The sequence below is a fragment of the Ptiloglossa arizonensis genome, chromosome 10 (assembly GCF_051014685.1).
Source record: "Ptiloglossa arizonensis isolate GNS036 chromosome 10, iyPtiAriz1_principal, whole genome shotgun sequence".
Taxonomy (NCBI): Eukaryota; Metazoa; Arthropoda; class Insecta; order Hymenoptera; family Colletidae; genus Ptiloglossa; species Ptiloglossa arizonensis.
The window spans coordinates 6,534,710-6,557,709 of NC_135057.1; the positions used below are offsets into that span (position 1 = coordinate 6,534,710).

At 43.9% G+C, this 23,000-nt stretch overlaps 2 protein-coding genes across 3 annotated transcripts in view; both read left to right on the forward strand.

The window, feature by feature from the left end:
* Positions 1-10,689, forward strand: part of Cv-c (RhoGTPase activating protein) — a 565,606-nt gene extending 554,917 nt beyond the window's left edge. For both annotated transcript variants that reach the window (XM_076322424.1, XM_076322425.1), the window contains exons 11-16: positions 6,782-8,492; positions 8,634-8,971; positions 9,137-9,288; positions 9,404-9,685; positions 9,812-9,991; positions 10,438-10,689. In XM_076322424.1, the coding sequence (XP_076178539.1) occupies positions 6,782-8,492; positions 8,634-8,971; positions 9,137-9,288; positions 9,404-9,685; positions 9,812-9,991; positions 10,438-10,552 (2,778 nt within the window). In that variant the 3' untranslated portion in view covers positions 10,553-10,689. The remainder of the gene's footprint in view (positions 1-6,781; positions 8,493-8,633; positions 8,972-9,136; positions 9,289-9,403; positions 9,686-9,811; positions 9,992-10,437) is intronic.
* Positions 10,690-13,839: 3,150 nt separating this feature from the next.
* Positions 13,840-23,000, forward strand: part of LOC143152101 (cilia- and flagella-associated protein 298) — a 133,115-nt gene continuing 123,954 nt past the window's right edge. Inside the window, exons 1-5 of the mRNA XM_076321818.1 lie at positions 13,840-13,978; positions 16,506-16,655; positions 16,937-17,022; positions 17,155-17,325; positions 18,994-19,209. Coding sequence (XP_076177933.1) covers positions 13,840-13,978; positions 16,506-16,655; positions 16,937-17,022; positions 17,155-17,325; positions 18,994-19,209 — 762 coding nt within the window. The remainder of the gene's footprint in view (positions 13,979-16,505; positions 16,656-16,936; positions 17,023-17,154; positions 17,326-18,993; positions 19,210-23,000) is intronic.

A 23,000-nucleotide genomic window follows, 5' to 3' on the forward strand; every position in this document is an offset into this window, starting at 1 on the left:
GAAATCGATAGTACGACAATAGTGGTCAAAACACGCGTGACTCGAGAATATTTATGAAACGTTCCTCGACTCCACTTTCTAGACCTCTTCGGTGTCCCGACTATCAATCTAAAAGCTATATAACGCGGTGAAATAACGCGGAGCAAAGGACCGTAATAAAATATTGAAAAAACAAGAATCGAACGCAAAACACAAGATTTCGAGACGAGATGTTTTCCTCGACGCGCGAAAACATTGAAAACCGTGAAATTTTCGCGAGATACGAAATTCAAAACAAACATAATTTCATCGCGCGAGATCGCTCGGGGGGGATATCTCCGCCCTCCTTCTGGGTACTGTTGGATATCGGGGGAAATAAATAATCGCACCCGAGGGCGTTCGTCGACTTTAAATCATCGAGTAAAAGAAAAGAAAAGAAAAAAAAAAGAGCAGAAATGAAAGAAAGAAAAGAAAACTTTAACCCGCCCAGAGATATCGTTTCGCCGGAGGCGTGTAACTAGCAGTTAAAAAAGAAGAATAAACTAACACACGCTTTAAGACCGGGCGGAATAAATAGCGGGAGCCCGTAAAACTCGCGCGAAACACTGTTCGCTTTACGAGTCCATTTCTAAGCCATTGTCACGCATAAAACATCAGGGTTTGTTCAACCTGCCTAGACGGAAGTGACGTCGCGGCAACGTGGGGCGACACGGCTCGTTGAACCGGCCGGAGCCCGCGCGGAAATAACTCACGTACGAGAATCGTCACGTCCCGTAGTAACACGCCGGAACGGAAATGCAGATACGTACGACGAGTATAAGTGGCGGATCGTCGATAATCGCGCGCGAAACGCGCAGTTCCCCTGACTATACGGCGCATGGGACTCCGGTGTCCTTGGGGATAAGGTTCCCTACGGATCGCGTCGGGACACCAGGGTGGTGTATTCCAGGCACGTACGTCACCGACACATAAGAACTGCCCGTCGAGCTTTTCAATAATTTACTTCGTGGAATTTGCAAGTATTTTTAAACGCCCTGTGGAACTAGCAGTTACTGGAATAGAGCCGCTCAAGCGAAAGGGACGTCTCGCGAACACCTATAAATTAGCGGTGAATTTTATTCGCGATTTTCGCGTACTTCTTTCGAGTATTTCACCGCGTCGTCTTCGTACCTCGATGAACACTGGAAGTGTTATCGCGCGGTAGGGAACAGAGGTGCGACATCGGTTCTGTTTTACATTCGTGATCCCTTCCCTGTACAAGTGTCGCGATCTCCCTCTCGGATGCAGACCGATCGACGAAACACTCTCGCGCGCACCTATGTTCGATCGAACACACCTTCGGGGTGGACGTCGCGGACCGCGTAAAAATCTGAAACGTCTATTCTGGTCCGGACACGGTTTATTCTCGACGGATATCCCATTTCTGCAATGCCGTGTATTTTTAACCGTGGCCCACATCGGACGAACGATGATCGTTTCGTCGCATAATCGAGGATGGCCCTCGCCACCTTGTGACGCTCGACGCCTCTCTCGGGAGAGAGAGAGAGAAAAAAAAGGAATCCTCCTCCTCCTCCTCCTCCCCCTTCCTTCGTTCCTCGACATCGCGATCGTTCCCCGTGCGCCACGAAGGTCCCCGAGACCGCTTTGCATGTCATTTCGCGCGTTTCCTTTCCCTCGAACATTCCGGCGACTCCGTTTAACGATCGGCGGCGCGTTCGTGCGCCGTTTTACGATTAAAATTTATCGCTGCGATAACGGCACGCCGAAAGAAAGGAAAAAGTCTAAAGGATTATACAACCCGGTGCTCTTAACGTGGAGGTCGATTCCGTAAACGTTCCACGCCTGTCCAATTAACCCGGCGCGAGACGTACCGAGGGTTCAAAGTTCCGACGTCCAGGGGTTCCTAAATTGGGCGCGGATCTTCGCGAGATGAAGTCGATCGAGGATGTTTCGCAGAGGAAGGACACGCGGGGATGATTACAGCCCATTGCAGAAGCAACGGCGGATATCCTTCGGAGGATTGGAGTAAAAACATTAATTTGTAGTTAGAAACTGCGTAGAAGACACTGTTACGCGAGTATCCGAAACGCTGTACAATCTACGCTTGTTATTGATTGCAGCTTGGCATCGTTTTGTCAGGCGTGGGCAACTGACTGCCGTATCCGGTGGATTCGACGCATTAATTGTTGTATCGTAAAAACACGTTTTCCTCGAAGCTCTTACTTCGTAGAGACTCATACATTTTCTATTGGATTGGCATCAGGTGGCCGAGATGGCCATTCTTCTTGACGTATTCGAGCTGTACGTTCACGGCCGAACCACTTGTCTATGGAGGGCAACAGACCCCTTTCGTATAATTTAATTATTCATGGCGCCTTTGCAACAGTTGATGAACGCTCACCAACTACCGAATCCGTGAGAATTGAAAGATCCCTAATAATAAGTTGTCGGTGAATATTTAAACGATTCGTTGGATCGCTGCATTTTTGCAAGGAGGCAAAAGATTTTTGCAAGGAGGCAAAGAATTTTGTATGACAAGTTCAAAAAAATTATTCAACTGTAGAAATGACTGTCCTGTACGTAAACAGATGAACAATCAATCGTCCTCCTTTTCTTTCGCTTTAAATTAACCTGAACCTGGCAGAACATTAACGGTATCTGTTTCCTTAAATTGTATTACATACTTTCTAATAGAGACTTACTTAGACGCAGCAGTAGACATACCTGGTTATTTCGGATGCAAACGTAATACACCTGATTCAAAGCACGTGGCACCAACGAAGGACTCGGTACGGCACAATTAAACGATGAAGTCGTAACAATTCCCTCGATCTCATTTGCATTTCATAGTAGTTATCCACCTTGTGCGACAGACTGTACTGCAGGCATTGAGTGCGAATTCCGTAACCTAGCACTCATCAGTACTTTCATCCAACGATCCAACGTTCCACTACCAAAAAGATACTGCACTCGAAATATCTAACCCTCTCGTTGTTATCCAAGTCGCTGAAGGAGAGATACGAGAAACCTAAGAACCATATTCCTAATGAAATTCTTTGTTAAACTTTAGCAAAAATGACTCAAGACTGTTTCCAACTGTTAGATACTGCTGGTAGCTGTCCTCTGTACTTATCTTCGATGATTTGAATATGACTCAGGACTGGTTATTCCGAGTAAGAAGAGGTAGATACTTCTATAATTCGTGATATCTTATCAATGGGGTTATAGCCAAAAATCTCGACACCTATAACCTCTATACATGGATTAAAAAAAAAGACACGAAAACTCTATCAAGCTTTTGAAAATTTCTCAGTCTTCGACCCTTTTCCAGGAAGTTTTCTCTCTGGTCATTTTGGCTTCTCAAGTGTACTTGACCTCCTCTACCACTACCAAAGCTTTGATTTTAAATAACTAGTTTTCTCATCGTTATCCGACTCGTCAAGAGACGGGTACGGAAGACTCTGGCCTTCAACAGTTACGAGGAAACGTTCTCTCGGGTCATCTTCGCTTCTCAAGTGTATTAAACCTCGTTTCCCGGCGCACCACTAGCAAAGGTTCAACTCGAAATAACCAATCCTCTGATCGTTATACGAGTCGCCAAGAGATGGGTACGGAAGACTCCAGTCTCCGGCAGTTACGAGTAAGTTTTCTCCCAGGTCGTCTTCCCTCTTCAGGTATATCGGACCCGGTGTAAATTACAGGGAATAATCGAGGTTCGTTAAGATTCCTTGGAAAAAGGTGTGCACGACACGCTCCGCGATCGAGTCGCGAATTCGTTCGCGTGCCACGACGTAGCGGGACAGCTTCCATTATGTCCTCATGCCTCACCGCGAAACGGAACGGCGAAAAATGTCGGGAACGAGACGGTTAGGTCGTGATGCTCGCTTCCTGGACGGCAAGCGCGAAGAGTTCCGCGCGGTGTCACCGATGGAAACCGTGCGAAGCGACACGAGGTGAAACCCGGTCCATTGTCATGTGCCGAGGATCACGTAAGGTCACACACTCTCCTGACTCGCTGGCAGCCCTGGTGGTGCCCTACGTGGAAACAACAAAGGCGTCAAGTTTCGTAACGAGCGACAGCGTCGGCCTTATTGTTGGAGAACGAGCTGGCTTGGCCACGATCGTCAAAGGAAAATCGCCTCGGTTTAATCATCTGTAACGTTCCCCGATCCGTTCTTTGAAACATCGGATCCGATCGGGCTACGGCGGACCGTTTCTCCGTTATTAACGAGCCACGTAATCGTACCCGGTAAGGATGAATGCGAACGAATGCCTGGAATACGAGATTCGAGTTAATTTAACGAAAGGAAGTGCCGGTTTCGAGTCGATTTCGTAATGGCCGAGTAATTACAGTCGTCGAGGAGTTCGTCGGGTTGGGACGGCTTGGCAATGGAATCGTTCGATCCTTGGATTATTCGTATTAATACCGTGGATGGGAAATACAAGTTGGAGGATTCCGAGAGATCTAAAAGAACGTCCGGTTGAGATAGAAAGTGGAGGTACGGCATACAGGGTGTACAGACGCGCGTAGGTATTTGTTCAAGACCTTAGCGTAACTGATTTCACTCGACTGTTTACTATCCTGACTCTGAAACCACGGTTTACCTAGCGCGCGACCTTATTGACCGTTTGTAAACACTTTCACGGTGTTCCATGAATCACTTCGATCTATTTTACGGATTAGTGTATTACGTCTACGACATTCCTAATACAGTTCTGCGATCGTTTCTAATCGATGCGATAATAGTGGATCCACGCGAACGTAGAAACATAAGTTATTCGCTGTACGGTCTCGCTAATTGCAACGCTATTTTGGCACGACACCTGTACGTTTCCCTACTAGAAGCTCGCCATTGAGCACAGGAGAACACAGTTCGAAACAGTGGTACAAACGTTCGATGCTCGTTTCGAAAACGTAGCAGTGGCGGACCTAGAGCTGCTAGATAGCCTTGGAGGGCCTCGATCGCATCTGCCAAGTAGGACTCGAACGATTGCAAGAACGGAGAACACGAGAGACGCAATTGTTTGGAGTGTACTGCACGATTAACAGTTGTCCTCACCGTATATAAAAGGTGCAAGGACTTGCTCGCGGTGACATTCTTCCACGAGCGACCTTCCCCGCAGGGCTACCGAGGATTTGTGTTGCTAATCACAATTTACCGCACTCGATGTTATTTATCAACGGTGTATTGAATTTTCATAATGCTCGTCACCGTTTAAGAAGATGGTCGACGTATTGCGAGACGTTAGGAACGGATGGACAGATTGCGTAATTTAAATTATATCGGTCAGGGTGACTATTAATCGCACAAATACGTAAAACTGTTCTCTCGATGTGTGTTCAACGAGGACTGATCCTCAACGCGCATTTCGGTCTAAAATTTAAACAAAAGACAGTCATCGGTCCTGGCGGAAAGGTAAAAGGGCTCCTTGTGTCAGAATCTTTTAAGTAACCTAAAGTTACGTCTCTTACAAAATTAGATTCGACAATTCTCGAAAGATCACCGAGACGATTAAAGTATTCTCCGTTAACTCAGTCAGCAAGGAAAACGAACGAACTGGAAAAATTTCCATAATTTATGAAAATAGGACAAACGTTCGTTCGATCTTTCCTCGTTACTTTGATTCTCCGAATTAGCACGATCTTTCTTCGTTACTGTTAAATATAGTCTAAATAATTTTCGTTCGAGGGCAGTACATTAGAGAACATCGATATTCTCAAATAGATTCACCATCTATACAATCGTAAACACTGTTCACCGTCTTCTCTACACAGTTCTCTAACCACTTCTCACGTAACCGAACAAACGTATTCTTTACATCTAAATAATTTTCGAAGAATCAATTCTAATTATCGATCCTTTTCGAAACAATAGGAATTCTATTTGTTACTTTGCTTCACCAAAATTAGTCCGATCTCTTCGTTACCTTCGTAACTTCCATCGAGTAGCTCGACATTCGAAATTCAGTTCGAGAGCCAAGATCACGCGTTTCGATACACCCTGTATATATCCGCGTTCAACCGCGGGAATCCATCATCGTTAAAAAAGTCAATTTTCGTCGTAGGCGCGCTGGTAGCGCGCGGTCGTGGCTTTTTCCCTCTCACGAATGCCGGAAGAGAATATACCTAGCCAAGCTTATAAGCTTACGTATGTGTCGCTGCCGATCGCGGTAGTCCTTGGGTAAAAGCAGCCAGCACGAAATACACTTTCTACAATTAATTACAACGTACGATAGCGTCCCCGATGGTGGTCCTTAATTTGTCGCTACATCAAACGCAAATTGATTATCAACCGATGCCACCGGCTGCCGCTAAACATTCGCTACGAGTCGTTAATCTCGCGAAACGTTTCTCCGCGCTCTCGAGCGAGTACGGGCCGCCGCCGGTGCATCCATGAGTCACGTCCCTTGAATCGCGTCATTAGCTCGTTGTAATCTACCGTAGGGGAGACGGGTGGGAGTGGATGGCTGGCACGTTCCGTAACCGTGTAAAAGTAATCGTACGATGGGCCCGCGGATTACGCGTGTAATCCGAAATTTATCGGTCTAGACTCAGCGGGCCCGGCACACTTTTAATCAGTTTTAAATAAACCGCCCGTCGTTTTTGTTATTGACCGCGCGGGAACGTTCTCGTTGGCTCTCGTACGTTTACTTATGACCGTGCCGGCTTGTTACTTATGCAAACGAGCCGCGCGATTAAGGTCGGCTCGTAACTTTCCATTTAATTAAGGGCACGTTGAAATTCACTGGTGCTCCAGGCCCCCGTGTGCCATACTTTAAACGTTCGACGATCGTTTCGCAGGGTGGCGGTGGTGACGATTCGGACGAGGACACTCAGTGCGCCCTGAGCGAGAACTGGACATTCGAGAAGAAGACCAGACGTTGGTCGCGCGTGTGCGACGTGACGCAAGCGAACGTCGAGAGGTTGCAGGCGATCGCCGGGCAGAACGTGCAATCCGAGGAGGACTCGTTGGAGGATCGTTTGGAGGCAGAGGAGGCCGAGGACACGATGCTGGACACTCTCAGATACAACAGTCTGCCGCCTGGATCGCTACCGGACGAGATCGGTCCCAGATTTCGACGAACCGGCTCCGAGAGGCTGAGGGACGGAGCAAAGGCCTTCCTCAGGCGCGTGGAGTCGTTGAAATCGCGACGACGAAAACGTCAGAACCGCGAGGGGATCGTCATCAGCGGTCCCCAGATACTCGACGTGATGTCGATGCAGCAGAAAATGAAGGAACTGAACTGCGTGGACGTATCGCCGACCGGGCCAGCGCCAATGTCTTTCAGCGATCTACCGGGATCGCCTCTTCACGTACCGGGATCACCGGTCACGTTACCGGCGTCACCTTATCACCTTCCACCCTCGCCGTTGACCAACGCGCCCAGCCCGTTCGGCGACGATTCATCGAGTTATTGCTCGGACGGTTCCCAAGGAGGTGGTCCAACGCCTACGCCGACCCGCACGAAGATGAATCGCGCGAGTAGGTTCCTGCACCGCGGCCGCGAGGATCAAGGCGCGCTCAGCGACTCCGAGTGCCAGCCGACCAGTTGGCGTCACAGGTACTTCAGAGACGCGAACAGCAATCACGCGAAGGTGTTGGAGTACGTCACCGCCCATCCCCAAAGCCCGAAGGACTCTCCGACGAAAACCGCTCCGATAAATACACGTGGCGGTAGCCTGAATCTTGGCAAGGAGTCGCAGAGGTACAGGGACAAGTTGTCGCAGAGTCAGGACAGGTACAAGGAGGACAAGGTGGCCGCTTTGAAGAGGGAGGACAAGATGCACAAGAGCTTCAGGCATCGCGACGACTCGTACCGGGAGGGTAAACCTTTGTCGAAAGAGGTCACCGTCTACCGGGAGAAATCCAGGTCCAGGAGTTCGGAGCTCGCGGGTAGCCAAGAGAGCAGCTCCACGGTGGCAAGCCGGGATTCGGATCAGGAGGAGGATTCACCGAGGCACAAGGGCACCGTGGTCAGGTGGCACAGCTTTCAGAGAGGCTCGTTGTATCCCGATCCTCTGGATCCACTTTGTCCACGAGCCATGGCCTCGATGTCCTGCGGTCAACTCCTGGTGCTGAGGAAATTGGCTCTACTGAAGTTGACCGCCTGCATGGAACGGTACTGCCCGACCCATCGTACCGGCTGGAACTGGGAGCTGCCCAAGTTCATCAGGAAGATAAAGACTCCCGACTACAAGGACAAGACGGTGTTCGGGGTACCGTTGCTGCTGTCCTTGCAGCGAACAGGACAGGCATTACCAAAGTGTATTCAAATCGCTCTGAGGTGGTTGAGGGCCAACGCTCTCGATCAGGTCGGGATATTCAGGAAGAGCGGGGTCAGATCGAGGATACAGAAACTGAAGATGATGACGGAGACACAGGGGGACAACATCAATTTCGACGGTCAACAGGCATTCGATGTGGCGGATCTCGTGAAGCAGTACTTCAGGGAGTTGCCGGAGGCTTTGTTAACGAACAAACTGTCCGAGACCTTCATCGCTATCTTCCAACGTGAGTATACTTGCTTTGCTTTTCGCGGAAGTTTCACCGACATTCTTTGCGTCTCGAAGGATTTCGAGGGTAATCGTTCGTAGAATCGTCGATTCCTCGACTGGTTCGGAAGTTAGACGCGAGTATCCCCGATTGTTACAGATGTACCTGTTGAGTTGCGACCAGACGCCGTGCAGTGCGTTCTCTTGCTTCTGCCGGACGAGCATCGGGAGGCGTTGGAAACTCTGCTCGATTTCTTGAACCACGTAGCGAGCAACGCTCTCTACAACCAAATGACAGCCTCGAACCTGGCCGTGTGCCTGGCACCGAGCCTGTTCCACTTCAACCACAGCAACACGAACGTGACCAACAGGTCGAGCAGCGTATCGCCACGTAGGAGAAAGACCGTGGGCATTCCCGATCAGAGGGAACTGTCGGAAAACAAAGCCGCTCACGACTGTCTTCTGTATCTGGTCAAGATGCATCGTGAATTATTCATGGTGAGTGCCTCGATGCCGAACGTCCAGGTCGTTCGAGAGGAGCGTCATCCGACGTCTCGAACCGCCGATTGTGATCGCGTACGAATCCGATATATTCGAACACGTTCTCACGAATCGGAAGGAGGGAACACGGGTAATCGTATTCGTTTCTGTTCGCTGTATCAGGTCTCCTCGGATATGTTGACGCAGTGTCATTTCAATTACATGGAAGAAAGCGTACCGGTCGCCTTGGAGGAGTTGGGTTCGGAGCTGAAGCAAGACTGGAGGGGATACCTTTACGCTTGCACCACGGCTCTGATGAAGGAGGCACGTGAAAAGTGAGTTTGCAACTTTGGAAGCTAGCTTCTCGACCAGTACGCGTTTCGAAGTTGGGTTCGAGGAAATTATCGTTGGTATTTCGCTCTGACCGTGATCTTGATTTTTGCTTCGCAGAAGTCGAGGATGGGTCACTGTCAACAATCCTGCCGACAGCACGGTAGAAATGGCTTACAAGAAGGTCGGTGACGGTCATCCGCTTCGACTCTGGCGAGTGTCAACCGAGGTGGAGGCTCCACCGAACGAGCTCCTCCATCGTGTTCTGAGGGAGAGGCACATTTGGGATCCTCAGCTTTTGAAGTATAGATTGGTCGCCAAGCTCGACTCCAATGTGGAGGTCTTTCAATACGCCACCGGGAATATGAGTCCCCTGCCTGCCAGGGATTATTGTGTGCTTAGGTGAGCCCTCGATTTACTTGCACCGGTCGATGTACGCGATATTGCATCGCATCGAAGACATCGATGCAACAAATAACACGAACTATATAGAGGAAATAATAAATCATGTGTTCTCCGGTTGTGTAGATCCTGGCGTAATGATCTCCCCAAAGGGGCCTGCGTCATCGTAGAAACGTCCGTGGAACATCCGGATGCTCCTGTTATGCTTGGCGGAACACGTGGTATTGTTTTGGCCTCGCGCTATCTTATCGAACCTTGCGGCAGTGGCAAATCACGGATCATGCATCTTTCCAGAGTGGATACAAAGTGAGTACCCTAATAAAATTTACGAAGTCGTTCGCACAAAGTTTGCGAAACGAAAAAGAATTTTAATTACTCGTTAAAATAGAATAAATTCGAACACAGATCGAGTAGAATTTAACAATAAGGAAGAATATGCGTAATGCGCAAAAGTCGAATCACGAGTTTGATTCTGGAATAATAAACATGGAAAACAATCAATATAGAATGTTATTGCGATGTCAAGAATATCGTAGTTAACGATTATGCAGATGACAGTATCACAATTTGCTATATTACCACAGAAAGTAAAAAATACATTCTAACGATGCGATTAAGGTTGTCATACAGTCGAAAAGTTGCCCAGTTTATTCTCAACCGAACGACTTCGATTAATATACATTATTTGATTATATCGTATTATTACAATACGTGTATTACTTATTGATTTCTTTACCTTTCCATTGTTGCAGGGGACGCACTCCAGAATGGTACAACAAAAGCTACGGCCACCTCGCCGCCCTTCATCTTAGCAAAATTCGCAACTCCTTCAAGCACACAACCGATGGTCCTGAAAGCAAAGTCTGAGAGGAGGCTACCGTGCAACGATCCCCGTTGCACGGTCCTTACACAACTCTGCAGGAGCAGGACGACCAACACCAGGAGCTTAGGATCCTCAAAGAACTGCGACACGTTGAGCCTACCATCGACGAGGAATAAACGATGATAAAACTTGGCAGCGTCTGTTTCGTCGTTACTGCGATCAGAGTATCCCGTAAGAAATCATGATGGGGTTACGCGACTCTCCCTCGAAGATGAACCCTGTCGTACGTTTCTCGAGTCGAAGATGACGCTCACGAACGTGAACAAATTATCAGTACCGTGCACGCGCTTTAATCGATGTGAAGCAATTTCTGTTGAAGCCTGAGATGTTTAGCGTAGACGTCAAGAGTTGTTGTCAACCGTAACAAACGAAACAGTTTATCGTTATCGTAATTATAGACGAAAAATTCTCTGTGTGATGCTTCATTGTCCAAGGATCTTGCCGTCCAGTGATCGCGAAAGTCGTTAAAGGCAGGACACCGGTTTAAAAAAAGAAAAAATTTAAAAAAAAAAAAAACAAAAAAACGACGATACGTGTTTTCCGTGTACGTAGGATGCTGCATTGTTTCTGCAATATCCGTAGTCCGATGTTATTGTTATCCGCAGTTCCAGAAGCGATCATCGTCGTTCGCGACGACAAACACGGAGCACTGTTCTCGCAGCGTTTCGTCGATGTGACATCTACGGTAGACGCGCGAAGAGATTGCATCTGGTGTCACGGGGGGTTCTATGGTGTCCTATTGGTTCGGGAGAAATCGTGTCAGGCGCGAAGTACGCGTGTGTGTCCAACACGCACCCAGAGACGTGGTCTGTGACCAAACGGGAACCGTTGTGACGCCAAATGCAATCTTCTCGAGGGCGTACAGTAGCCAAGAGCTAACCGACGGTAGCGCTTCGATGATCGTGCGTCGAGTAGAAATATATTTCGATCGTAGTCGCTGAATGATACGTTGCAGTCTGTGTATCCCGCGTCGCACGATAATTTAATCTCACCAAAAGAACGAAACGAGTGGAGGAGAAGCCGCGCACAATATTAAGTAACTTCGCACCGCTTAGCACTTAAGGAGCCCGTATTTTGTATGTTTCTTTCGGACCAAATGCCAATTTTTCTATTGTACCATATCATCGCCGTTGATATCGTGCCGAGAGATGGTTATTCCCGACCGATTATTTTGTAAATGTCACGATTTAGACGAGCGACCGTGTAAAGTAGTATATTGTATGTACGTGTATCTATTTATAAAGAAAATAACACCGCGGTCGACCGAGAACGCATTTACAGCGAATCGGTGCCGACCTCGTATGCATGTTCTAATCGTAGTAATTGGAGGCACCCCGTATCCCCAATCTCTCCCCCCTGATCACACGATTAACCCGATTAATCGAGCAATGCGAAAGGATTTTGAGTAAACGTGTAAGTTCTCGAGCCGCGCGTCCGGCCGCGTGTTGTAAACTCGTTAATTAAGCAATTCCTCGTTGTCACTCGTATCGATGTCGAAGCGTTGAAGCTGTCATAGAGTCTATTGTTAATCGTCTTGTCGGTGAAATGAAAATAAAAAGAAAAAAAAAAAGGAAAAAGATAAAAAAAAAACACAGAATTGTAAATGTCCGTCGAGCCCGGTGGTTTCGCGGGACTATTTTTTAACCGGTTCTCGGCCAGTCGAGCATTTAGAACGACACCAGTGTTCGTTCAGGATAATTTTTGTTCGCGCATGTGAAACGAGACATCGCGCATAGGGACCACCTTCGTTCGGACCCCACCACCCCCCCACGTAAACAAGAAACGACCTGGAGAAATAAATACACCTCATCGAATCGAATTATAAATGTATTTTAACATAATACTAGTCACTTACAGTTAGCTGAAATTATGGAAATACGATATAAGTGTATAGATTTTTATTCTACAAAACATTATTTCGAGAATATTTAATTATCATTATTATTATTATTATTATTATTATTATTAATAATATTATTATTATCATAGATATACAGTAAACTCTATGGAAAATATATGATATTTTTGTGTCCAAAAAACGCCAGTAGGAACACGAGAATGTGTGAGTGCGTGAGAGAGAAAGAGAACGCGTTTGAATGTTTCACCGTTATTTGTAACGACATATGATCGTCTTTATTCTTGTAATCCGTGTTTCACTAGAATGTAAATATGTATATTATACAATAATGAAACACAATTATATACTCATTAAACGAAATCGTTTTATTTACGACGTCTAATTTCACCCTGCGTAGATTCGTTAACGGAAGTAGCGAGATTGTTCCACCCACGTGGTGAAAATTATGCAAGGTGTGACGCGATAGAAACGGCTCGGCGCGTTTCGAGTTATTTAATCGATAGCCCAGTGTTGCTAGGAGTTAGTGGGTCTGGAGTTTTCTGTCAGCTTCGCGGCGATCTTGTCATTCGTCGATCAGTTTGTCGTAAATACGTCGCCGTTTCGATCACGAGTGTATCCATTGTGCTTGTAGCACGTGTCAAGTGCTCTCTCGATCTCCATTGTCGAGTGAATCCATTTTTCACACCTGAAACCGTAATCCACGCAAGAGTTCTCCAATTCGAAGCTCGCGAATCGTCCAAGCAATTTGTTCCGTCAACTAGCGACAATAAATTCTCGATCTTGAAACGTGTATCAACGGGTAATCCTTCCATGATCATATTTGCGCAATTGTATCGTTAAACACGCGTTACAATTGACAATTCGAACCCTTGCTGTCTGCAATAAATCGCTGTCCGATTTCTTCGTTACATTCAATCGTAGCTAAGTATAACCCTATTTTCTAAATTATCGTCATTGCTTCGACGTTCATCGAATTTTCATTGACAATCAACGTTTTCGTATATGATTCAAATTCTGGTTCCTTGGATAACACTACGAAATCCAAAAGCTTGTAACTATAGTTCAGAAGAAACTTATTTACACGAGTCTCTCGAAGATTATTTCCCAAAGTTACCATTACGAATCTTCTCCCCGTTTCTTTGGTAACTAATATCGAAGATGAGAAAAAATAGACATCAATTTAAAGAACACTGTTACACGTTTTATCTCTCGTGCAGTGGCGTTATCGTTAGACAGCAAGGGGGTGAACTTTGCGCAAAAGTTCGTCGAATTTCGATTCGAAACGCAGATGGCGCTTTGCCGCGTGAAAAGCTTCGATTAATTCGCGAAAGCTCCGAAGCGGAACGGAGCAACGCGCTCTAATGAAAGCACCGATCGTTTTACGACGTCGCTTTGTTCAAAGGTTCCGAGAAAATGGTCCGAATGCACGTGAAGAAAGGCGAGGAGAGCCAGTTTCTGTACGATACACACGTGGAGGCACGAGTTGAAGACGTTATATATGACATTACTATTATTTACAACGGCCGGTTGAAGATTTCCAGAATATGTTATGGTAATGATCCCCCGCCCTGCTCTCCGTCCCGCGGCTGAGAAAGTGCTTCGGAAAGTTGACATCTAATAGCGTGCAAAGAAACGCCAGCTTGTCTGGAAAGTTGCACTTTATTTACGCACAGTCGGCCCGCGTGATCGTAAGTTAAGTGGCATGAGTTGTCTCAAGGTAACGGCGCGCAACGCATTATTACCGTTTTCTGTTCGTTTTTATTTCACCGTATATAACGGCCCGATGCGAACCGAACGTGTACGATTTTATCGAGCACTACCTGCAGGCTCTTTGAATGCCAATGATTTTATCGACGATAGCAAGTTACGTATCCCTTCATTTATTCGCGAATTGTCCCATTAATCCGATCGCGCGTTTTAATACCGCACGGATCCAAAGTAATCTAGGAGGATTTTATTTATATCCATTTTCTCCTTCGTTTGCACATTATTTTTTTTTCTGTTTTTTTTTTTTTCACTTTGTTCTTTCCTTTCTTTTTTCGCGATAATGAGATTTCTGTCTCGACCGGGTTCGACTTTTTGTCACCGTCAAGGCTGAACAGGCTAGAAGAAATTCCTTTCTCTCTCGTTGGTCTTTTATTTCCACGGGGCCACGCAGATTTAATGTAGGTACGATGAACAGTTGCGATTGTTGAGAAGTGAGGGTTACTCGTTGCTCGAGTATGCTGCAAACGTTGAAGAGTTAAGTATTTTGTTATATCAAATGATTGGGCAGTTTCGTTTTCAATGTACGGTTCGATTTCTTCAATTTTACAGGAACCTTATGATAGTTTGACCAAATCATAGGGGTGTCGATACTGAACAATTATACAGATATTTTACGATTGTTCGAGCAATGTATAAAACAGTAACAATACGCAGGAAAAATTAATTTCTTAATAAGTGGGGGGAGTTACAAATCCAAAATACAAATTTTGGTAAAGCAGAAGGAAATTAAAATTTAATTTTTACAATTCTGTATTTTTATAACAAAAAGTAACCGATCGTTTATTTTGTATTCACTGGTAGAACATATCTAATAATTCACTGCAGTATATTTTGTACACGTATAGTAGTAGCTCGAGTATTGATAAAATTCATTGCTCTGATTCGCGATCGGGAGTCACTATTGCTTGAGTTTCTTCAACTGGAACGACCGTTGTTTCTAGGAATATGTACTTCTGAAAACAAAACTCGACATTGTATACCATTCATTGTCCGTTCGATCAGTTGCGAAACAAAAATTCGCTATCCGTGCTTCGCGTACTGATAATTGTCGGTTTCGTGCATTACTGTGCTTCTCGAAGTGCTCGTCACCGATCCCAAATTACAAATATTTCTGGAAATTCTAGTGTAAAAATATCGTCGTTACAGTATTACAAAACGAGTAACCAGTAATCTTACGGAATAACAATAACCCAGTTGTCGTTTGATCCACCAGTTTATCAGATAAAACTAATAACATGTTTCACATTACGTCTTGTCCTTATAACACAGAGTATCTACTTTATCTCGATACGGTAGAATAATCGCAGGTATTAAAACTATGTTCTTAAAAAAATTATATTATACGACACAAATATTTTCCTTTCCATCTTCGTACCGGACAACATTCATCGAAACGTTCTTTCAATACCATTAGCGTGATCTCGAGATATCCCATGAGATATTCGAGATAAAATACTCACCTTGTACATTACTTTCTACAATAATAACAATTGTAATTCTACGCCTTCGTACTTCGTGAATCATCTCGTTACATCACAAACCCAAAAACGTTTCGTACACTCGAAACGTTCTCGACTTAAAAATTTCAAAATTTATTTTCTACGATAATAACCATCGTAATTCCACGCTTCGGTACTTCGTGAATCATCTGGTTAGATTATAAACCCAAAAACGTTTCATACACTCGAAAAGTTCTCGACCAAAAAATGTCAAACGTACAATCGAAAGAACGCCGGAAAGTCGAGGAAACTGGTCACAAAAGAGTCACAAGTACACCGGAGTTAATTCAAATCCCGCACCGCGATTACGCCTAACAAAGTACCGCGATCGTCGTTAAACAGTCTTACTACTCGCGGGGCACACGTTCACGATCGCAGAAGTGCAACAATTTACGATCGATTAACATATCCCGGTAATGGAGGAAAAATGCACCGTCCCCGGTGAAAGGGCAATTACACGCGTCTCCGAAGCAATGAATTATCCCCCTCTCCTCTCCCTCTAACGCTGAACAACCCCATAGTGGATAGCTAGTTTCCTCTGTTCGCGAAGTTTCGCATCCCGTGCCCCTGAAACGATCGAGGGGGGGTTCCTAGCCGGAATATTAACGCGAGAAATCCATTAACGATTATCTCGGTGTAACTCGAATCGCGGTCTGGTAATGACGGCGCGTAATAAGAAGTCGAGGGCCAGGTTTACGAACCTATCCATCCCGTGCCGCCGTGTGATATTAGTCATACGTCCCACGGGGTATAATAATTACGCGGAGTTTACGCTTAACCGGCGGCCTCCGTGGCGCTGTTTCTGCAAAATAGAAATCGAGGAGCTGGCAAAGCACGGCACCATGCTGCCCCCCAACATGATGGGCCTCACCGACGAGCAGGTAGAGGAGCTGAAACTCAAGGACGAGTGGGGCGAGAAGTGCGTACCTAGCGGCGGATGGTCTTTTAACAAGGACGTTATCGGTACGTGGAACCGTATTAAGGACAGTGGCTGGTAAACGACCAATGACAAACCGGGGCCAGCGGTGGTGGGAGTCCGATGTAACGATGCAGTTTGTTTCGCGCGGGTTTACACAGTCCACTGGATGCAAATGTCCACGTTGCCCACGGGAATAGAGTCCCCGGCGATGTCGTCGAGAAATTGGCTCACCGTGATTTTTCTTGCACGGAACTGGCCCCGTAATGGTTGCATTAATTGCTCCACGGTACGGACCGGAATGTCCACGAGGTTTTCCATGTTTCAGGCCGCAGGAACAGCAGACAGCCTAATGCGAAGATGCGGGAGGTCTTGGATACCACGATCGGGCAGGCACGAGCTATGGTTTCGAAGGTAATTTCTCCTACGTTTCTCTCTCTCTCTCTTTCTCGTTTTTTCTGTCAGGGGATAGACCTCTCCGCTTCTAGAGTGCCGGCTACGCTAATGTTCCTCCTATCTCTGGGCTTTTTCCCCGTCTGGTTGCAGAAGTTGGTACAGCAGGATAAAGTGGTAACGCAGAAACTTGTGCAAGAAGCATTGGACATCCTGAGGGGCGCGGTGACTATCGTTTATCCGATGGGTCTACCACCCCACGACGTGATTCGTCAAGAATTTGAGAACACGGAGGATCTCAGTGGAACGCAGGCGTCTCTCGAGGTAACGTATGTTTGGTGCGTTTGGTGCATTTTGTGCATTTGCTGCATTTGCTGCATTTGCTGCATTTGCTGCATTTGCTGTATTTGGTGCATTTGGTGCATTTGGTGCGTTTGGTGCGCGTGAATGTTCACAATCGAAATGGGTAATCATGGTATAAACGAGTCAGAGATCACGAAGAGCTTGTCGATTATGAAATTTAAATATTTGGATGGAACAGTTTTCGAACGATGATGGTATAGTTTTGTAAACGACTGCCTACGATTAAATGTAAACGTAACGGGAAGTTAATGTTGCGTTATTTGCATTAATGAAAAAATACTTCGACCTTCTCTCAAGTACAAATTGGGTAGAGATAAAGTGCAAGGACTGTGCACTTTTTATGGTATTGCTAGGATTTTTCATTCTGTAGTATGATTTAACAACGGATAATTAGCAACGATGCTTTAGTTAGAATGTTGCAGGCTTTGAATACCGATAGACTGTAAAAAATTACGAGCAATGTTATCCAGGTTTACAAAATTTATATTCAGCTGCTTGTTGGTAGATCGTTACCGACGGTTGGTAGAGAATCGACAGGGGTTTTTAGTAGTTACAATTTACCTTTACTTGTTTTCAAAGAAATTTCAATGTTGTGTTCAAATTCGAAATGAATATTTGCGAAATCTTCTCGCAATTTCTACATCTCGTTTAACTATAATTTATCACCTAATCTTGGTTTTTTTTTGAGATACACGACTACGTGTCGATAGTATGATTTAAAAAACGAAGTTTGTCGTTGAAATTCATTCATCGTCCAATTATTAGATTGTCCGGAAAGTCATTTCGTTTTTTTGGTGAAAATGAAACACGATTTGTTTATACTGTATTTTATTAAATTATATATTCTTCATTTTGGAAAACGAAATAACTTTCCGAGCAACCAAATATTTTGCAAGTTATTCAAAAATACTAAACGCTACTTCATATTTTTCTACAATTCGCATTACGTTAATCAAACGTTACAGTGACGTTCGAATGATTTCCAATTTGAATTTTCCAGAAAGTGATCGAAAGAAATATTAATATTTGTAAAAGACGTATTTCGTCGATGAAATATCGAGACCAAAAACATTACGTTGTTAGCTGTTCACGTAAACACTTCTATCGACACAGAAAGTCTTTCGAATCGCAAGTTATAAACACAGTACTCGAAACTTGTGACCCGAGAAGGTCCGCAGTCAAAACAGTTTCCATAGGTGTGAATATAGCGTAGGCTGTTATTCGCGAGCCGAAGCTCGCCGGAGTAAGTACACAAGTACGACGCTCGTGATTTTCCAAATAGTATTTTCTCGCGATCGTGCTTAAAGTGTTAAATTTTATTACCAATTTGTTGCTCGAGTTCACAACTCTCGTTCCTGCCGTGCCAAAGACATTAGTCTTCGTTAAATTTGATTAATCTCGTGACAATTAAACTATCCACCGTTGGCGCCTCTTCGTGTTTCAAATTCAATATAACCTTCAAATCAATTATCGCGATCGCATTCAATTCGAAAGTGTTGCTCCGGAAATACGAGGAAAATGTACAGTTTGATGGGAATTACGACGTGTAAGGAGCTTTATTATTCGTGGTTAAATATACTGCGCATTTCGATCGTATGGAAATTGAAGGTGGCATTTTCTTGGTTACAGGTTATCGATGTGCAATTGGCGCAACTTTGGTTCTCGGGTAAAGAAATGTTACCGGGAAAGAAACTGAAGGATTATTTAGGACCGAACGAGAAAACGAAAATTATTGTTAAACTACAGAAAAGAGGTGGCGGAAAACCAGCACGTGAACCACTGATGTCGGAGGAAGAACGAAAACGATTAATGCTGCACGCTTACAATCGCCAAGAACAACTCAAGGTAAGTAGAAATTTTCGTCTGCCGATAAAGTAGTCCTCTTCCTTGAAAAATACAAGGAATGTATTCGATGCTGCGAATCGAATGAATATTCTACGAATTAAAGTTTTCAATTAACATGAACACCAACTTCAAAACGTAATATCAAATTTTCTATCAATGTTTTTGAATATGCGTATCATTTGTACGTATTCTTATGGTCACTTGTAAATCGATACGCAAACGTTGTTTATTGCGTATGGAAAGAAGTATCAATTTACGTTGATGCGATTTTTTGGTAACTGACCTTGTGTAATGTAAAATATTCACACTGTTATTGCGAGTTGATTACTTTTCGTAACGCTATAACTATCCAGTTCGTGTTACACAAACAAGATACATAATGGATGGTTCATCTTACGGAAGTTGAGGTCACGCTATCTGAAATATCGACCTCGTAAAATATCCGTGGTTTGGAGCGACCTTTCCGTTTAATAACGGTGATTCTGAGAACTATATTCAACCGGAATTACTGGAGTCGGTAAAGGTAGTAAACAAAGAAAACTAATTCTAGGATATTGTGGTTGTATGAGACCTATCGTTCACAGAAAATATTTCAACGATAAGTTTAAAGTTAAAGCATTGAATTTTCAATGTTATAGCCATATTTAACAGCTTATTAAAATTTTCCAAGTTTCACCTATTTTCACACTCTATTTTATAATACCTTAATATATGTTTTAAGGGAGGGACGAGCAAACTTAGAATTTTAATAAAAGAATCGATTTATCGAGAATCGTCAGAATTAAATTCATATTCTTACGTTTCGTTAAAATATTTAAACTTTCGCTTTTAGGCATTACAAAATTCTTTTATGTTAAAATGCTATATTTATTCCTATACAAGGCGTTTACTAAGATTAAAGACTCGAAGGAAAATAGATGGAGTTAAAATTTTTTCTATCTCTCGAATCATTTAGTTCTTCCAAGCAATTACTTTGTCAAACAAAGTGAGACAAATTTACAAAAGATTAACTGTAATTGACTCTAATTGGTCATTGTTGTGTATCAGTCTGTGTCATGATCTAAGCCCAGTATTTATAAGGTTTGGAAACTTTTGCTTATCACTCTATTAATTTGGAGATCACAAAGAGAATTATCCATTGCTAGTAGTCATTCTGAGTCCTCCCTTATTCGAATCATTAAGATCGAACACGGAGGATTCTTATTTCAGTCTGTAGCAATTTCAAACAAATTTATTCTCGACTCATTTTTGCTGCTGGTGTTTAATATAATTTCATCGAGAACAAGGCCTGGAGCTTCAATCAGTCAATTCCGCGAACTCGATCGAAGGGGAAGATGATTGACGCCACCGAAACAGGTGTTTCATTTCTCCTCGCTGCGAACTACGCAAGCGTGGAGACAATTTAGGACATCTGATAACAAAGAGGGTCCTTCTGACTCAGTGGCTTCCATAGACAGGTGCGCATTTCCACGCAACCTCCTGTGTGAAAAAACATCCGTCTAGTAGCTGACCCACCAAAAAACGACAACTGACCGTTCGAATCAGCTACACAGCCGGTCACTTGCTTATGTAACGAATAGAGGTGACTCAAGTGCGAGGGAAGTAAGCAAAAATAAGCTGCTTATTCGGTAATTGGCGAAGTACAGGAATATTTACGTAGTAACCTTGAAACTAGCTCAACGTGGTCACACTTTCGACGTCTGTCGTTTGTTTTAAATCGATATTTAAGAAAGTGTGCAACTGAGAAGAACGGAAAATTCATTGTACAAAATATTTGATTCGAAATCAGCTTGTTCAATTTACCGATAACATTGCACGGTTATTAATAAATACGATCGATTAATTTTGAATTCTGACAATTGAAACACATGCTGGTTTCTTTCGACGAATAAAATTTCTCGAAAATTCGAGGCGTGATCGGACTCAACGATCGGAGTATGATTAATTGTGTGAAGAAATTTCTTGGAAATCGGGAAATTTAAACGTGGTCACGTAAATTGGACGATTACAGAATTCATTTCTGTCGGTTGAACAGACTCGTGGAAACGATTCTTCCGTTTCCATTATCGATCAAAGGGCCATAATTGCGTGATTTCCATTTACGTTACCGGGTGCATTCAACCGTAGCCCATCAATAATACAATTTGTCTCTGGCGGTTCGTTCCTGTTGTGCCTCATGAATTTCATTCCATTCAAGTTCACGATATTCGAAGAAAATTCTTCGTATTCGAACGAATCGTGCATTCGTTCATCCGTTTCCCGTGTTTCTCTCAATTTTAATTGCTGCGTTATCGGCATTGCATCGTAATGGATTCCTGTTTCAGTTTGTTCATTTTGAAAAGTGGTATTATGTTTACATTTACTTTTTCCACAAATATCACGAAAACGCTTTCGATCGATCACAGATTTTTAACGCACCAAAAAGCATCGATGGTATTGAATAAACTGTTTTCGAAAGTTTATTTTGCACTACTATGAACTACAGAAATATTACAAAAAATGGAACCAGTTACTATTTTCTTTCGTTACTTCCATAGAAATTCTCTAAAATATTTCGCGAGTAATTAATCGGTAATTAATCATTGAATATTTATAATTGAATATTTCCACTCATGAAATAATTCTACACACTCTTACGTTACTTGTAAGTAACATGAATAACCCCAATTGAACTCTATTAGTTACTTTTATTTATTTTCGTTACGATCCCGAGAGTTATTTTATCTTCATTTTAGTTATTTTACCCTTTTATGTCAAATTTTTCTTTACTTCCTTTTCAATAATTTACCTCGTCCCCGCATGTAAAATTCTGTTTTTCAAAATGAGCTTTCCAAGCTGTGCTACGTGATCTTGCATGTAACGGGGAGCTTGGGCTGTTGAATATTTAACTTCGTGATGTTTGATCGAATGTCGCGTAAATACTTGTTAAACTGCGTTTACCAAGAGGGATCTTTCATCGTTAAAAAATCCTCGTTATTGTACGTGTACAGTAACCACGAGATATACGAGGTAATAGTAGAGCGTTATTAAAAATTGCCCTGGAAAACCATCCCTCGTATCTCGGTAAAGCAAAGAATCCTTGACTATGGTGGATGAAAGAATTGTGGATGGAATGGAGTAGAAAGAGTGAGAGAGACAGGGACGGGAAATTATGTCAGGCACGTAATCACCTTCAAAGAAGATCGAAAGGAACGCTTCTTTCACCCATTAGCGCCGTTATTGATTTACAAAACTTTTGAAAAATTCTTCGCGCAAGAACGAACAACTTCTGTTATGAATATATGCGTACGCGGTAATACGCTGCTTGAAATATTACACGGTCGTTTACTTCGATGATTTCATTACTCGTCTTGTCGTGCACGTGTCATTATTAACGGATGTAAATCCACGCTCACGATTCGTGACGCATCGTACGATGAAAGCTATCGATCTACGCTTTGATTGTGCAATTTCGACCCTCTCAGCGCAGACGTGCTGGAAAATTATTTTATAAATTTCGACACGCTCTCAACAATACGTAACGAAGTTTCAAATTGCATTTTGTTGCGTCAAAGTGGAAACAAGCAATTCTTTTTCAAGTAATCGTCAGGGCGTAGCTATGTGTGTAGATTGTATCAAGGTCTGATTACATTAGTGTATCGATCTGATGCTTCCAACCCTTTCTGTAAGGTTAACGACGGTTTGTACTTTATCCAGAGTAAGGGTTTCTTCCCTCTTGATATCTCACCAAGCACGTGCCAGGCATTTTTATATTTGTTTATCGACAAAACGAGTAAGAAACGTTTAAGATC